The 18,685-nt window shown below is 43.3% G+C and overlaps 1 protein-coding gene across 3 annotated transcripts in view; it reads right to left on the bottom strand.

Annotated features, from left to right (window-relative positions):
* The window catches only part of FRMD4B (FERM domain containing 4B), a 323,175-nt gene that overhangs the window by 117,586 nt on the left and 186,904 nt on the right, over positions 1-18,685 (bottom strand). For all 3 annotated transcript variants that reach the window (XM_078076109.1, XM_078076102.1, XM_078076107.1), the window contains one exon: positions 2,349-2,414. In XM_078076109.1, the coding sequence (XP_077932235.1) occupies positions 2,349-2,414 (66 nt within the window). The remainder of the gene's footprint in view (positions 1-2,348; positions 2,415-18,685) is intronic.

The raw sequence follows: 18,685 nt of genomic DNA, 5'->3' as shown, positions 1-18,685 counted from the left end.
TGAGGGTTGCTGGAGTGGTGGGGGGTGGGAGGTATGGGGTGGCTGTGTGATGGACATTGGGGAGGGTATGTGCTATGTGAATTGTGCAAGACTGTTGAATCACAGATCTGTACCTCTGAGACAAATAATGCAATATATGTTAAGAAGGAAAAAAAAAAGAAGATAGCAGGAGGGGAAGAATGAAGAGGGGGAAATCGGAGGGGGAGATGAACCATGAGAGATGATGGACTCTGAAAAACAAACTGAGGGTTCTAGAGGGGTGGGGGGTGGGGGGATGGGTTAGCCTGGTGATGGGTATTAAAGAGGGCACGTACTGAATAGAGCACTGGGTGTTATGCACAATGAATCATGGAATGCTACATCAGAAACTAATGATGTAATGTATGGTGATTAACATAACAATAAAAAAATAAAAAAATGTGATCAGAAGCTACAACCCTTCTCTGCCCCAAATAGTTTAGAGCAGCTTTTGTTTGTTTGTTTTTAAAGTTTTTTAAGATTTTATTTAGTCATTTGACAGAGAAAGACACAGCGAGAGAGGGAACACAAGCAGGGGGAGTGGGAGAGGGAGAAGCAGGCTTCCCGCGGAGCAGGGAGCCCGATGCGGGGCTCGATCCCAGGACCCTGGGATCACGACCTGAGCCGAAGGCAGACGCTTAACCAACTGAGCCAACCAGGCGCCCTTACCCCTGTTTGTTTTTAAATACATCCGCCCCCCTTTTGCTGTTTATGTTAATTGACTATACATTTTCCAAGAGATTGGGAAGGGGAAGAAATTGTAATAGGAACCCCAATGAGATCATCATTTTCATGTATTTTGCAATTCAGTCCAGTACCTTACTTTTTCCTCTAGGGAACAGTATGTTTACTAATGCAATGATACTTTGGAAAAATACTCTTTTATATGTAGTATGGTGCTAGTGACCAAGACCAAGAATATCAAACATCTCACCTCCTGGATTGTAGGAATAACTTTGCTCGGTGAGGACCAGTTGAAGAGTCTGAAGACCCAAGGCTGTGGGGTCACAGATAAAACTACTACTCTACTCCTGGTTACCATTTACTGTGCTGAATTCTTTCTAACCATTGTCTCATTTCATCCTTACAATGAGCCTATGAGATAGGGGTTCTTATTGCCATTTTAGAGATGAGGGGACCAAAGTTAAAAGAAACTAAACACCTGGCTTGATGTTCCAGTCAATAAGGGCAGGGAATTGAACCCAGTTCTGTCTGATTCCAAAACCTAAGCCTTTCATTTCTCTCTAGAACTAGAGTGATTTTACCCATTGTATAGATGATCATCACCAGTGTTTACTAAGTACTTAGTTAGAAGAAGGATCTAATCTATGAGCTTTTGAGAAGCACCAGATGGGTGGCAAGGAGCATGGTTTGGAATCAGGGGGAACATCCAGAGTGACAGTGGACACCTGATTTACAGGGACTCAGGAAGGAAAGGGGGATATGCAGGAGGGCATTTGCATGGGCTCTTTTTGAACTTAGAGCCAAACAATTTAGGGCTCATTATGGTGATTTGAGAGTTGGATGTTTGCTGTTGGGGAAGAAGGATGGTCATGATTTAAAAGAAAAGAAGAAAGAAAGAAACAGGCGGAAATCTGGACTAAGAGGTCTACTCTGGTGAAACAGTGTTGACTGTGCTATTTTCATTCTAATTGAAGCCTGTGCATAGTGGGTGAGAAAGGAGCCTCAGAAGACTTTAGGTTTGGTCAAAGGAGAGAGTTCTAGCTGTAGCTATAGTTGTGGCTGTCAGAGGGGATTTCCACAATTTTTTAAGATCCTTGGTCCACAGTGTTGGGTAAATAAAGAGAAAAGGATCAACAATTAAAATACCACCACTCATAACACTCCGTATAGTTTACAAAAGGATTTTATTCACATATATAAGCTAGCTTGATTTTAGCCACAATTCTACGAGGAAAACTAAGCCTTCTCCATCCCAGTTCACAGCTGATGATGCTGGGTATTTAACTTGGACAATGTCATGTAGCAAGAAAGTGGCAGGATGCAGATTTGCAGCTCACAATAACCCGTTCAGGGAAACATGATGGTGTCCAGCTCACCAACAAGAGGTTCAGAGAAGTAAAGTCACTTCCTGGGGGTCACACAGCTACTGAGTGTCATAACTGAGATTGGAACCCAAGGGTCTCAAATCCATGTCCCCAGACTATAACTACTCTTACACGTAGACCAAGTTGTCGGACTTCGAAGCTGTTCTTTTGCCCCTCAAACAATCCCAAGTCGTTGGCACATATAAGCGAGTGGCCTGACCACAGGCCTGGAGGCTCACAGAGGGAAGCAGTACAGGCTGTCTCTGTCTGGGCAACACCCACCTGAACCAGCAGCTCCAGCCTCCGATCATCCAGGAGGTGTACCTGGCAGTGTCTGCCTTCTGTCATCTGTGGGGACAAGAAAGCAAGAGTGGCATCACGGCTAGCACGGGCAAGCAGACCCTTGAACTTGATTTATAGTTTAGTTTACATGCGATGTGTTCAGCCTAAAAATGGCTTCAGTTGAGTTACTCAACAGCCTTGATCATAAACAGACTTACTCTTTGGCATTAGCTCTTGAATTCATCAATCAATGAATTAATTTGCTCTTGGATTTAAAAGAAGAAAAGAATGAAAAGCAAAGACAGCTCAATATGTTGAAAAAATTATGTCTGTAATAGTGCACACAAGATTATACTATGAAAAGCTGGTTTCCTTCCCAGAGGAAACTACTATATTTTTCATTGGATCAATATTGAATTTTTCAAATGAAAATGCGTATATTCATTGATGTATTTAAATAAATATAATACATTCATAATTATAAAGGAAAACTATGACATTAGAGTTAAAATTGAAAGTCTCCATCTTTGAAATGTCTGTCCTCTTTATAGAACATCACTACTGTAATTAAGAACAGTTAAGATATATAGTTAAGAACAGTACACGTCAGTATAAATTTCCAATTATTTTTACTTTTTTACCACTTATAACGGCAATACTGGGAAATATTCTTTGTAAAATATTTATTTATTTACTTATTTTTTATTTTATTTCATTTTATTTTTTAAGTAGGCTCCACACCCAATGTGGGGCTTGAACTCATGACCCCAAGATCAAGAGTCACACGCTCTACAGACAGAGCCAGCCAGGCCCCCCTGTAAAATATTTAAACAATGCACAGAATACAAAGAGCCCCCTTAATTAACTCATGCTCCAAATCATTTTATCTGCAGAAATCACCACTTTGTCAGTTTGAGGAGAATCAGCTCAAACTGTTTTTACATATATGTTCAGATATATATGTGTACATATTTTCAAAGAATTTCATATTAAATGGTTTGCTTTGCAATGTTATTGGACATATTGTTTTGCAAATGAAGTATTGTTAATATTTGTGTGTGTGTTTGTGTGTATATAATGATCCAGAAATTTTATATATGACTCTGTGTTCATGGGGTGTGTGTACTGTGATGCTATATGTATATATAAACACACATACATGATATATATACATATATATGTGTGTGTATATATATATATATATATTTTTTTTTTTTTTTTCTTCCCAACTCAAGTGGAACTAAGCTATTTCTTGGTGATCTTTCCAATGTCAACACATATAGACCAACTGCATTCTTTTTAAAGGTTCTAGAGTAACAAATAATTGTGTGGACATGTAATAATTTAATGAGTCGCCTGCTGAGAGACACTGAGATGGCCTCCAGTCCTTTGCTATTCTAAGCAAAGTCATGGTGAACAATGCATACCCAACTTTGCCCATGGATGAGGAACTTCTGGGTCACTTTGAAAAAGGATGGGCAGCATTTTCTCTCTCAGCTGCTGTATTAAACTATAAGACCTGGAAACTCAGATATATCTAAACCCAATTTAAAAAGAAAATCACTCCATTATGAAGCACCAGCTATAGACTTCTAATTGTTCCAGGTGTTTTATAGATATCGTCTCTGAGCTGCATGGTCACCATGTGGGACTGCTGACACTATCTCCAATTTAACAGATGGGGAAACTGAGGCTCAGAGTGGGATAAGCAATGTTTTCCGTATGAAAAATACTAATTATTGCATTTACATTTTTTATTAAACTCTGCTTTAAAAGTCTGAAAACTAGCTCAGTTGGTTAGATCATGGTATTATGGAGATCTGGTCCATTGAAACCACTGAGGAAATGTGAAGAGGTGAGTGGGCAAGCTTTACCTTGTCCCATGGCCCCTGATTATGTCCTTAACTCTGCAAAGCTGAGGTGAAATACACACTTTTGGTGGCAAGGAGAAAGGGAACGAATATTTGTTTGTTCCAGGTACTAAGCTGGACAATGTATGTACATTATTTCATTAAAGTTCCACAAAAAATCTATATGACAACATCCCCATTTTACAGACAATGAAACTGAGGTACAGAGTTTAAAGTAATTTATCCAGAGTTATCTGAGCAAGAAAAAAGCCAAGTCAAGATTTAAATTAAGGTCTAACTGAACAACAACAAAAAAGTCATCTTTTTTTCTACTATTCTATTCTATGGGAAGAAAGAAATAAATGCATCAGTTCAAATCACTTTACTTCTCTTGTAAAACCCACACAAACAAATCCCAAATACATGTACTATGATAAGACAAAATAATGCTCAGAAGACCAACTGACACAACATGAGTCCATTAAGGAATATGTCAAAACTCATAAAATATTTCAAGTTACTCTCTTGTTGCATAATCCAAATTATTTTATTTCCTGATTTTCAAAAAGCATCTTTTTTCCTTTCCACTGTACTTTGCTCGGACTCGTCGATTTTCCTTTTGTCAATACCTCATTCTACCCTAGGGAATTAAGTAGAAAATGTTTTTCTGGTGCGTCTGCCCATCTCGGGACAAACACAGGCAGTGGTGGCCATGTTTGTACAACTTGGTCCTACCACTTCTGCTTCAGGTTTCAGCTGACTGGACCAGGGAACAGACACCTGATTCAAGCTGAGCCAATCATATCCTCAGTCCAGGGAATCTGGAATTGAGGCTGAGAGGATGAGAAAGCAGTTGGGTAGGGACAGCTCTCCTCTGCTGTGTGTGGACAAAAAGGAAAGCCATCTGCAGAGAGAATGAAGGACACAAGTAGCTGGAAAGAGGCAAGAGAAATCATGCAACCTGAAAGGGAAAGCTCGAGAGAGTTGCTGTCCGGTTCCTAATGTCCTTCTAGTCACTTGTAGTCACTTCCACTGGTTTGGGTGAATTCTTGCTCTTTCGTTCCATGAAACACCCTTGTGTTCCTTTAATAAATCCACTTTTTTTTTTCTTCCTGAAACTAACTTGAGTTGGATTCTGCTTCTTGCAACTAAAAGCGTCTTCCTAAGATACCACAGGTATCTTTTGGGGGGGGCGCGGCAGAGAGAGAGGGAGAGAGCGACTCTCAAGCAGACTCCCCACTGAGTGCAGAGCCCACGCAGAACTCAATCCCAGGACCCTGAGATCATGACCTGAGCTGAAATCAAGTGTCAGATGCTTCATCAGCTGAGCCACCCCGGCGTCCCACATATCACAGGTACCTACACCTAAATCAGAACAAAAGGTTTCCAAAGGACGGACTCCCCAGATGATGTCATTAATATGGTAAAGTCATCTACTCATAATCACGGATGCACCATCCACAAATGTAACAGCCAGGAGAAAGGCTGACATTTGGTGGGGAGAACTGAACACACGTCTCAGTATGTGAAGTGATAAGAGACCATACAGGACAAGCTGGAGAAGGGCAGTGCAAGTGAACTGGAGGGGAAAAAAAAATGCTACAGTCTTAAGCCCACGTTGGCACATCCGTGCTCTGTATTCACCGAACCCTTTCCTCTGTGGGAGGATGGCTCCTCCGGGAGGCCAGAGTACCGATTTGACCACCACTAGCGATAGAAAGGCCTGCCCTTGTCACTTACTTAAATCAGAGGTTGAAAGGTGGTTGATGTATTTTGTTATGAATAAATTTTTGTTTTGATGATCTCAGAAATCAGAAGATGCCACTTAAGAAAAATTGAGATGGTAGGATTTGGAAACACTGGGCTGGATTTCCTCCATGGCAACATTGGGCCAGGGTGGGGCACAGCAGCTCCCTCTTTAGATGAGATTTGTGGTCCCTGCCTCACCCAAATTTATTATCTGCCAGGTTCCTGGGAGTCACGTCATGAGAATAAGCAAACCCCTATTTAAGTTCACACAGGACAGGGAAGAGACAAAACCCCATGTCAAAGGAGGGCCTCCTGTGCACCAGGCCAAGTGCTTGACACTTGACCTTCATTAACATCTAGGATTTCAACCTCTAAGCAAGCCTCTGAAAGGGGCATCCTCATTTTGTTTGGTTTCATTTTGGGGGGCTTTCCTCAATTTAAGCACCAGGAAACCAAGGCCTGGGAAATGATGTCACTTGCACGAGTTCTAAAGCCAGACTTGGGCTCGAAATCATATTTTCTCTCTTACTAGCTGGGTTACCTTGGAGAAGGTACTTAACCTTTCTGAGCCTCATAAACAATGTCCTGGTAAGCTTTCAATCTGACACCCCTGAGAGTGAAATAAACCACTTCCACAAAGCACAGTTATTATACCCTTTATTTGCTTGAAGCTTAACAAACAGCTAATGAAGCTTCCTATCCTCCATTTATTCTATTAAAAAAAAAAAAAACAATTTTCTAATGGGATGAAGATTACTAACCCATTTTGAAGAAGATAAATGACAGGTAGAGTTAACAAGCACAGAGTAGAAAAATTCTCCAGAGCTGATGGGGCAGACAGAAAAAGAGAGAGGGGGGCGCCTGGGTGGCTCAGTCGGTTAAGCAACTGCCTTCGGCTCAGGTCATGATCCCAGGGTCCTGGGATCGAATCCCACATCGGGCTCCCCGCTCTGCGGGGAGCCTGCTTCTCCCTCTCTCACTCCCCCTGCTTGTGTTCCCTCTCTCACTGTCTCTCTCTCTGTCAAATAAATAAATAAAATCTTTAAAAAAAAAAAAAAGAGAGAGGGGACCACAAGCTCCTGCAAGCCTTCTGTAAGCCTGGCACCTGGTTTGGCATTTTATTTTTATTTTTTAAAGATTTTATTTATTTACTGGAGAGAGAAAGAGCATGCACACACAATGGGGGGGTCAGAGGGAGAGGCAGAGTCCCCACTGATCAGGGAGCCTGATGCGGGACTCGATCCCAGGACCCTGGGATCATGACCTGAGCCGAAGGCAGACGCTTAACCGACCGAGCCACCCGGGCGCCCCCCTGGCCCCACCCCGTTCAGTATTTTAATGACAACACCGATATTACCACTAATCAGTTCTTTCTGTATTCCAAGCCTTGCACTCAGCACTTTTCATGTATTCGCATATCCAACCCTCATGATACCCACACGAGGTAGGCAGTCTCCTCTCCCCATATTACAGGTGAACGAGGTTACAGAGATTGTACATAACAAGATTCATAAATGGCAGAACTGGACTCAAACCCAAAGCCCAAGCCCTTAACCATTTAGCTGTACACCTGCTATTCCATACGCTCTATGGTGACAAATTGTGGGAGAGCCTTCCCACGCAACCATTTTCAACGGACTGGGTGAGTGGGGAGCAAGAGGAAAAACAAAACATTCGAAAGCAGGCATGAAAAATCATGTTAGCTGACATGGGGTAGTTAGAATTTACAACTTGCAAATAGAAAGAGTCTTAGAAGGCATTTAATAACCACTGCTTACTTGGGATATGGGGCAATGAAGGAACGGACGTGTCCAAAGCCACACAGCTAGTTAATGTGAGGCCTGGGATTAAAACTCAGGGTTCTGACTTCCAGGCTGGAGCATAAGTGCTGTGCACAAGGTTACTTGGCTAGGAGATACCATCTTATTCAAATGCTGTTGTTTGCAACAGGCTGAATTTTTCTTTTTATAAAAAAAAAAAAAAAATACTGTAACAACAAAAGGAAAAAAAACCAGGCATTTTAAAACATGACTCCCACCAAAGTTTTCTCTTCTAATTTCAACAACAGGAGTTATATTTGTAGGGAGCTGTTCATGGATCACAATGATTATATCTATAAATACAGAATCACCTTAAAATATAATAGAAACAACAAATTTTATTGAGCATGTTCAATGTATTGAATAGGTAGCAACTCATTTAAAGCCATGAAGTAAATAGCTCTATCATCTTCACTTTACATTAAGGAAACCGAAGCACAGAGAGGCCAAGCAACTTGCCCAAGGTCACAAAGCTAGTAAGAGGTAGAGCTGGGATTCCAACTTAGGCAGACTAGCTCCTGAGTCCATATTCTTCACTACCTCATTACAAAGTGTCTTCTCTCTCTCTCCTCTCTCTCTTTTGATTAACAAATTGCCTTAAGATTTAAGAGTCTGTATTTTCCTATGAGCTCTTCAGGCACCTAATGCCAGACAGAAACTAATTTGCCAAGTTAGGCCACGACACTTCATTTAAGAAGTCTCAAAGGAAGTGCATGTTTCTTTTCATAAGCAAACACAGGATAGTGGGCCATACTCTTTCTCCAGTCTGTGTGTGGAATGATGCTCCACAGAATCACTCGAACCCCACAGAGACTGTCCGAACAGTCTCAGGTGTGACCCTTCCCAGGGGCAGCAACGCCTCATGCGGAACAGAAAACATATTTAAAAAAATCATGTCTTTGGAAAGTTTCACTTACCCCCCACCCAGACTTGAATCCCTTCCTGCCGCCTCCTACATTCAAACCCAGGGACACAGAGGTTAAAATCGTGCAGGTTGGATTAAAACTCCCACCTCAGTCTGTGGCTGCCCTGCGTTTGCTCCCCAGCTGGTAGCATGGGTCCTCAGACACTAAGCACTGGGTGCTGGTGGAAGGACCTTGTCCATCTGGTCACTGGTCAAATGAGGAAGAGCAGAGGGAAGTGAGAATCGGGCACATGACAGACCTCTGGCTTCATGGAGTGTCCTGATATGTAACCCAGAGTGGGGTTCAAGTCTGTGTGAAAACACCCCACCCCAGACACCCAATCCCACTACCTGATTTAGAAGAGGAGAGACAAGGCAGACCTGGTAAGAAACCCAAAGGCAAGTCCAGATAGGGCAGTTTAGGACAGTTCATAATGACCAGGGTCAGCTTAAAAAGCAACAGGAAATAACAACTACAGAAAAAGACCAGAACCTCAGCCTTCTTTGGTTTTGCTTTAGTAGTTCTTTGGAACAAGGAAATATGAAAGCTTGGTAAAGGAAGAGGCAAGCTGCTTTTTTCTTTTTTCTTGTTCCCTTTTGACCTTTTCTGAAAGCCTAGCTTGAGAGGCTCTGCCTCATAAAAATGACTCCTCAGGATTTTTTGTGGAGTGACCCATCCAGAGTCTAATTCCCCAGCGTCCCTTGCCTGGATGTGTGCAAAACCATCTCTCTAACCAGGCTTCATGCTTTTGAGTCCCGTGAGGATCCAATCTCCGCATGGCCATGTGAGCAGCATCTCTAAAACACAGATGAAATTCCTTCACTTTCCTGCTTAAAATTGCCAGGTGGCTTCTCATGCAAACCTTGGGAAAATCTAACTCCTTCCCTTGCCAACGGTGTCCACATAACCCTCTCTAATTTTAATTCCAACCCATCTGCCTTTGCCTTAGCACACCAGCCACACGGGCCTTCCTTTTCTTCCTCAAAATAAAAGCCTGTTCCTCCCTTGAAATTTTACATATGCTGTTCAGTCTGGAATACTGTTTCCCCAGGTCACGGCATGATTGGGTGCTTTTACATCTTTCAGATCTTAAATCAAATGTCACTGTTTCCAAGAGGCCTGTCCTCAAAATACAGTGGAGACTGGATACTCTCCCTCTTAACAAGCTGCTTTATTTTCTTCATAGCTAGTATTTCTTTTTTTGTTTGTTTTGTTTTTGTTTATATCTGTCTCTATCTTTCACCATCAGAATGTAAATTTCATGACAGAGACCCTGATTGATTTGTTCACCACCGTATCCCCAGGGCCTAGAACAGTGCCTGGCACAGGGTAAGAATGTGGTAAGTAAATATCTGCTGAGTGAAGGGAAGTCTTAACTGCTCAGAATCTAGACACAGCCAACAATTTGTGAAATAAATTCACAAATGATTTCCATTGACATAGCATAAGGTAAAGTGAGGATGTTCCAAAACACCTCCTTAAGCCTTGGCCCAGATGGGCTCATACATAACAAACAAGCTTTCCACTCTGAGAACAAGGCGTGCTATTAGACTCCTCATCAGAGGAGAGATTCTGGAGGAACTGGAGAGAGGTAGAAGGGCGTATCTAGGACGTTCTTACTTTGGGATCTATTGAGTGGACAGAGTTTTATATTTCGCCCAAATGATGTCAACCCCAGCCGAACAGGGCTCCTTTATATCATCTCTGGGTGTTGACTGAATATGAGCTATTGACACTCCCGTTCAGAGAATGGCCTAGACTGACACAGATGTCTCCACACCGAGTCAGCTGTGATTTTCCCTCGAGTTGCTTCAAGATGGTGCCTACCCTCCCAATGTCCAATCATTGGGAACCTCTTTTTCCCGTATCAATGAACGATTCTCCTAGCTTCTGTAACCACTGGATGTCATATAGCGCATGGGCAGTATGTTCTTTCATGCTACTTACATCCCTACGAGGTAAGAGGTGTTGCTATTTAGATTTTGTAGATGACCAAACTGAAGTGCCGGGAGGTTAAGTCACTTGTTTTGGGTCGTGTTGCTATGACCTGGGGTGGACTCTCAGGTTCCATTAGCTGCACAAAAGTAGGCCTCTTGCATGCCTCTCGCAGGTTCACTGGCAGAGGAGGATAAAAAAGAGACAATGAGAGACAGAGGCAGGTGGCATAAAAGCAGCACAGGAAGAAAGAAAATGTGCTGGGGTGGGGAGAATGAGAAAGAAGGGGAGAATTCAGGTTCCTGAAGACTAAACTGAGTAACTTGAGTAATCTGACTTAGGAAAAAAAAGTGTTAACAATAACTAATGGCCAGTGACCATGTGCCTGGCACTATTCCAAACCCTTTCTTTTATTTACGTGGGCTGTTTATTTTTTTTAAAGATTTTATTTACTTCTTTGAGAGAGTGAGCAAGAGAGAGCATGAGCAGGGGGGAGGGGTAGAGGGAGAGGGAGAAACAGACTCCCTGCTGAGCAGGGAGCCCGATGCAGGACTTGATCCCAGGACCCTGGGATCATGACCTGAGCCGAAGGCAGACACTTAACCGACTGAGCCACCCAGGTGCCCCTACATGGGCTGTTTAAATTCATTTTCTTTTATTTTCTTTTCTTCTTTTAGTGATCTCTACATCCAACATGGGGCTCGAACTCATCACCCAGAGATCAAGAGTCGAGGGCTCCACCGACTGAGCCAGCCAGGTGCCCCTAGCTTCATTTTCATAACAAGCCTGTGAGGTAGATTCCCATACTAACTCCATTCTATGGACGAGGACGTCGAGGCTCAGAGAAGGTAAATGGCTGACTCCACCCCGCAAGGTCACAGAGCAAGGAGGAGACACAGAAGGTAGAAACACAGACACTGCGACTGAGTGTGCGCCTTTCCCTGCTATTTTGTATTACTTCTGTTCTAAAGTATTTCCCATCTACTAGGTCTGAGAGATGCAAACACCCAGCTTCAGCATTTCCCGTATCAGCCTGACCACCAGGTAAGACACTGTTCTGGAAAAGCCTCATCTAGATTCACCAAACCAGAGTTTCTGGGTTCAGGTCATTGTGTGGCAGCAAGGCCAGGGGAACTTCCCCACTCCTTGGCTACCTCCCGGCCCTGCACTTGCAGAAACATGGGCAGCTGCTAAAAACAGTGTCTAGGTGTTTGCTCTTGATTTTCACTGGGCATCAGGATGGAATTAATCCCCACCTCTTGGGCTGCGGGCTCTGTCACGCTTATGTGGACACTCCGGGTACAGGATGACATTTATCAGGTATGTGACCTCCTGGGTCTGACTCTACAATAGTCAATAGTCTGGGCTTAAGATGCAATCTAGAACACAGCGTGAACTCAGCGTGGGAAAGCTCTGAAACCTGTTTTCACTCATTTGCTCAACCGGGATTCACTGAGCACTTTCCAAGCGCAAGCACTGCTCTGGGTAGTAATATACATCAGCAAGGCTTGTTCTCGAGCAGGGTATCTCAGCTTTGGTGCTAGTATTTGTGGCTAGATGCTTCTTCGCTTGTGGGGCTGTCCTGTGCACTGTAGGATGTTTAGCAGCCTCCCTGGGCTCTACCCACTAGATGCCAGTAACACCTCCCCCATGCTTGTGACAACCACACAATGTCTCCAGACATTGTCCAATGTCTCTTGGACAAAATCGTCCCTGGTTGGGAACAACTGCTCTAGAGGTAAGGAGAAAAGAAATGACTAACAATTAAACAAATATTTTCAGACAATAATAAAGGCTCTGAAATAGCTCAGCTGGCAATGCACTTAAGTTCTGAGCCTCTGCAAAACTCATGTCTCGCCCTGGAGGCCTGAGAAATTAGGAAACTGATAGAGAGAATGTATATTGGACCATTGCTCTTGAGAAGGGGCTCCCAGTACAGGCTGGAGGGATAACGGTGTTTTCTGGACATTAGCATTCAAGTGCAGGCTCCTTTCTGGCAGAGGCTGGAGAAAAGCAAACAAGAAAGGCTGGCCAGTGGATGCCATTTCTGGAGCTCCAGCATCGACCTGGCAGGGAATTTCGGTCAGCTTTGGCAGACACTCCCTGGGGAGGGCATTCTCATAAAAGACAATCGCTTATCAGATTATAGCCTGATCTCTTAAGGCTGGTGAAAAGAAAGGCCAGGTTTCAAAGGAAGAAAGAAAAGAAGAAAAGAAGCAAAACTACTTTTTAAGTCTGGAGCTGAAGGCCATAGGGCAACACCAGCCTAGTGTCTTCGAGGTATGCCAGGATTTAGAATCAGGAGGCCTGGGGGGCGCCTGGGTGTCTCAGTTGGTTAAGCGTCAGACTCTTGGTTTTGGCTCGGGTCGTGATCTCAGAGTCGTGAGATCGAGTTCCGCGTCGGGCTCCATGCTCAGTGCAGAGTCTGTTTGAAGATACTCCTTCTCCTTCTTCCTCTGACCCTCTCCCTGCTCACACTCACTTTCTCTCTCTAAAATAAATAAATAAAATCTTAAAAAAAAAAAAAAGAATCAGGAGGCCTGGGTTGTGTCCCAGCTCTGCCATTTAACTAAGAGTATGGCATCGATATCGTGGTATCTCTCTAAATCTCAGTTTCTGCCCCTGTGAAATGAGACTGCTAAGAATCAATCCTATTTAGCTTTGTCTGTCTCTTGTATTAATATGGATTGAACCTAAAATCTACCTCAAAGGTACAGATGATAATCACATCACCAGTAATACACTCTACTTATTGGTTATAGATTAGGTGTTAGAGTCTGTGTTAAGTGCCTGGCATGCATTATCAGCTTTACTCTTACCCTTGTGCACTGAGCACTATGATTGGTGGAAACGATCTGTAAGCTGTTGAGTGCTATTATGTTAACTGTCAGTGGTTCTTTTAAGTTGGTTAAATGTTTATTTTTCTCAAGAAAAAAGTTCTCCTGGATCATTAAGAGGACAAGTTGTCAAATTTGAGTTGAAAAATCAATCTACCAGGTAAACCCTGGAAAGAGTGGTCAACCCAATAGATGGGGATTAATGCCATTCTGATTTCTCAGTGATAATCCACAGACTAACTCAAAACCGCCATTGTTAACTGCCCTGGTACCCCAAGCTGGGGAAACGCTTATAAACCCTTTCTCCTTATCTGATTGCGACCAGGTTATGTCTTGGGCTGGCTACTTCTGTTCTCACCAACATCCATTGAATGTGCTAACTGCTATGTCTGTGTCATGTGCTTTGACATACATCTTATCCACAGAATTCTTTTTTTTTTTTTTTAAAGATTTTATTTATTTATTTGACAGAGAGGGAGAGAGAGAGTGAGCGCACAAGCAGGGGAGCAGCAAGCAGAGGGAGAAGAAGAAGCAGGCCCCCCTGCTGAGTAGGGGGCCTGACATGGGGGCTCGATCCCAGGACCCTGGGATCATGACCTGAGCCAAAGGCAGACACTTAACCGACTGAGCCACCCAGGCGCCCCATCAGCTGAATTCTTTTTTTTTTTTTTTAAAGATTTTATTTATTTATTTGACAGAGAGAGACACAGCGAGAGAGGGAACACAAGCAGGGGAGTGGGAGAGGGAGAAGCAGGCTCCCCGCTGAGCAGGGAGCCCGATGAGGGGCTCCATCCCAGGACCCTAGGATCATGACCTGAGCCAAAGTCAGACGCTTAACGACTGAGCCACCCAGGTGTCCCCATCTGCTGAATTCTTATGACCACCCTATGAAGCATGTATTTTTGACCCTGTTTTACACTGAAGAAGTTGAGATCCCAAGAAGTTGAGAATAACTTACCCAAGCTTTCTAGCTAATAAGGGCCTGAGTCAAACTCAACTAGGAGCTCACCCAGTGACAAGTGGGGGAAACAGGTGATATATCTTCATGGAAGAAGCTGCAGCAAAAAGCAGGATTGTCTTTATAAATACCGTGTGCTTTTCCAATTAGAAACTCAGCTTAGGCACTGATGAGAGTTTGTCCAATGTTTATTTAAAAAAAAACTGTGCAGGATATATCTGCCATTTCTTTCCAGAAAGAAACATCCTCTTTACTTAAAACCAGTTGTTAGGCTGTATTTTTAGATGTCATGGTACAGTATCGAGTCAAAAAAGAAAAGAAAAAATGGGAGGACACAGATATTGTAAACAGGAAAAGTCACAAAGTGTAACCAAGAAAAGCCAAGAGCACAGCCCATGGCCTGTGAAGGATTTCAGTTCTTGTCTGCAGCTCAGGTTGACCAGAAATGAAGTTCTCCAGTCAACTTGTAGAAAATGGAAATTTTGGCTTTGGTGATTATGCAAGTAGCAGATACCCTGTGGTTTGGAAACTTTTTGCTTGGCCAACTGTCAGTTTTCTCTTCTCCCGTGAAAAACAGCCTGTAGGAATGAGCAAAAGTACTGCGCCTTTCAAAAACTTAAAAGTTAAGACAAGCACAGCTCGGGTAAACAGATTTTAAAAATAAACTGTAGTACTCGTAACTGAAAGATATTCTGGGTACTGTTTATTCATTGTACAGCACATTTGGAAATCTGGCCTGAATGTAAGCCATCCACAGGGCACATAAATCACATATACTGCCCTGGAAACCTAGAACTGAACAAAAATTAATTAGAAAACCAAAATCAACTACATTTGTTTCGGAGTACACGTTCATTGTCAGAATTTTCACGTTTCCATTTTTCATCAACACCTGTTAGAATGTCCCTGATTTATGCTTTTCAAAATCTCTTTGTTCTTTGTGGTCCAAATACAAGTATAGGCTGAAATCAGTCCTTAGGGAGTTTATAAATAATACAAACGGATTGTATTAGGTCCAGAGCACTAGCTGGGTTGGTAGAAATGTCACATTTGGGTAGGGAAATTAGAAAGGCATTACCAAACTGTGAAAACAGAAAAGTCAAGCACACGTAGGACAATATAGAAAATTTCTTAATCACAAATGTCCAGGACTCATTTTACTGTCACAGAAGAAACACCCCCTTCTCAACCTACAGGTTTCTAATATTTAGTGAAGAAACTTTTTGGTCACTTAATGCAGGTTGCGTTGATCAAATGGGATGGCGTCTTTTTTTGAGGCTAACGCAGGCGTCACAGATTAAAACGAAACAAAACCAAAAAAACTGGAAGGCCACAGGTCAAGGAGACAAAGGAAATATAAAAAAGGAGCCAAGAACAATTTCTGGGCCAGAACCAGAAAACGCAACGAGGGGAAAAGAATCCTTTGAGAGAGAGAATGGTGAGTCTCCGCAACTCATGAGAGTCTACTGCCCCATTTTCAAGCTGGTTGTGAAGCATGACCCAATATTAAAAATTACAGTATATAAACTTATGAATTAAATAATGAAGTAATAAGAATAGAATGAAGAAATAAATAAGTAATGAAATAATTACATTAAAAATACAAGTAATAAGGTGCGCCTGGCTGGTTCAGTTGGTGGAGCATGTGACTCTTGATCTCGGGGTCATGAGTTCAAGTCCCACATTGGTCCTGGAGTTTACTTAAAAAAAATTACAGGTAATAAATGCTCAAAACTCATCATTTCCAGTTATTTGGCTACATTTTACTATTATCTTTGTTCTTGAGGTTATTTATGCCTACTGAGTCAGTGTGACAGCAATGCTCCCCAATGGCGACATGTTACTGCTCACCTCTTCCCATTCAGGGAGGTTACAGTGGTAACAGGAGATCGGCCAAGGTGAGGGTCTTCACACCACAGAAACTGGCAAATGCTACATGTCGGCGCCCTTTATCCCAGAGAGCTGTTTGTGAAAGGCACACCAGTATTCCCCTGGAGAAGTTCAGTGGGAGTGAGAGATCTCAGAGAAAGGATGAGTTTCAGAGCACTGTGTCAGGATGCTGAGGCCACTGAGCCACCAGTGACGAAGATGAAATAGCGGTCTTTGGCTTCAGACAGAATTGCATCCAAAGCTCAGCCCACTTAACTCTCCTAAGACTTACTTACCACATCCCAACAATGGGACTCATGATATCTGCCCACAGGGCACCGAGCTTGGCAGACAGAGGTCAACATAAAAGGTAACTGTTCTGCTTTATTATCATGCTTCCCCAAATCACCAGTGACTGGGCTCACCGCTGAGGGTCTGCCGACCAAGGATTGCAGTGCTCCTGTCAAAACGTTCGATGTCATCTGCTTTTCCTGGTTCTTTTGCCACTGGGATGCAAGTTTCACTTACTGCTGCTCTCCTAGCTCCTACAAGAGAGCCGAGCCCATTGCAGGGCTTACTAAAAATGTGTGGAATGAATGAATTTCCCTTAATTTCCATCTGCTGCTCCGCTTCTGAGTTTTCTCCCTCTTTCTGCCAAGGTCACCCCTTTGCCTCTTAATTGCCAGATCCCAACCAGCTGTGTTGCTATCTTGCCGTCCTTCTGGAATCTCTCAAACCATGGAACTCTTCTCCTGCTACAGGAGGCCGCCGTGACCTTAAGGCATAGATGAAAGATGTTTCCAGCTTTTTCATTCACAAGCAGAACTGAGCACGTGTCATTCTGCTCTGTCGGCAAGTTTCTCCCCACTTGTACGGCTGCTCTGTTTTAATCTCGGTTCCGCTCGGCCTCCAGCAGAAGGGACAAGTCTTGTGAGAGGAAATCTCACCCAACACGCACAGCTGTAACCAGGGAACCAAATATTTTCCTCTGTGGCCCTGCCTCAGCCTTGCTTCTTGGACTTGCTGTTCTGGAATAACCTTTTTGAAGGCAGTGAGGGGCTGGGTCATTTAAAAAAGCATGGATGCTTCTGGTAAGAGTGGCCTGGATGGTGGCTTCTGCAAACTCATTGGGAAATCATTACATTCCAGAATTCCTAGTTCCTTTTCAATCATAGTCAGGGGAGTAGGGGGTGATAACACTTCGTGCTGGGCGGTGGTTTGGGAACAGCCCCTCAGAAGTCCGATGGATATTACATCCCAGCCTGACTCTGCCTCTAACTAGCTGGAAACTTCAGGCAAGCCACTTACACTCTCTGAGTAGCTGCTGTGCAATGGGAATATTTTTGCCTCGTGCATCGTAAGCAGCCCATAAGAAGCAGCTAGTATTGCTTTTTCAAATATAGCATTATTATTCCAGAAGTGTGAAGGTCAAGAGTATAGGCTCTGGAGTCAGACAGACCTAGGTTTAAGCCCCAGCTCTGCTCTTCAGTTCCTGTGTGGCCTTGTTCGGGTTACCTCCTTTCTCTTGAGCCTTGTTTTCCCCATCTGAAAATGGGAATAATAATAGCACCCACGGGCGCCTGGGTGGCTCAGTCGTTAAGCGTCTGCCTTCGGCTCAGGTCATGATCCCAGGGTCCTGGGATCGAGTCCCACATCAGGCTCCCTGCTCAGCAGGAAGCCCGCTTCTCCCTCTCCCACTCCCCCTGCTTGTGTTCCTGCTCTCGCTGTCTTTCTCTGTCAAATAAATAAATAAAATCTTTAAAAAAAAAAAAAAAATAGCACCCACTTCCCAGGCCCAGGAGGGTCACATGAGATAATATACATATAATGCTTAGCAGAGTACATGCAATTTCTAGTGATATTATTATACCTTTCATTAATAAAGACCCCTTCAGAGTAGATGTCCTCGAAGGCCACATTCCAGTGACGAGCAGATCCTACTCTGCCCTTGTACTCTTCTGCAGAGAAAGGAACAGGTAGCTCGGGCAAGATCAGACTTGGTCTGAACGTTCTAATTAGGAATAATATCACCTTGCCTGTCCGGAGTGCTTTAAGCTTTCAAAGTGCCTTCAATTCTATTGATTCTTTTAAACTTTACACATTTTAACGTGCCAGAGTGTCATATCCCCATTTTATAGCTGAGGCCACTGAGGCCCAAAGAAGGGGGTGTGACTTCTCTGGGGTTGCAGAGCTAGACAGAGCTGAGACTCCAGACCGGAGCTCCTGCTTTCTCCTGCCCCAATCTCCTGACCCTTATAAAATATTCACCCAGAAGTAAAGTTAGAAAAAAAACACCCACTAAAATACAAGGCAGGTCCTGCATGCAATGCTTCCTCTTGTGCATTTCATAGTGGGAAGGCTTCCGTTAACACTAAATGAGAATTGTAAAGAGAATGTAGCTCTCCCAACGCAGG

This window comes from Halichoerus grypus, chromosome 1 (assembly GCF_964656455.1).
Source record: "Halichoerus grypus chromosome 1, mHalGry1.hap1.1, whole genome shotgun sequence".
Taxonomy (NCBI): domain Eukaryota; kingdom Metazoa; phylum Chordata; class Mammalia; order Carnivora; family Phocidae; genus Halichoerus; species Halichoerus grypus.
The sequence above is the reverse complement of the archived record's forward strand: the minus strand, read 5'-3'. Positions and strand labels throughout refer to the sequence as shown.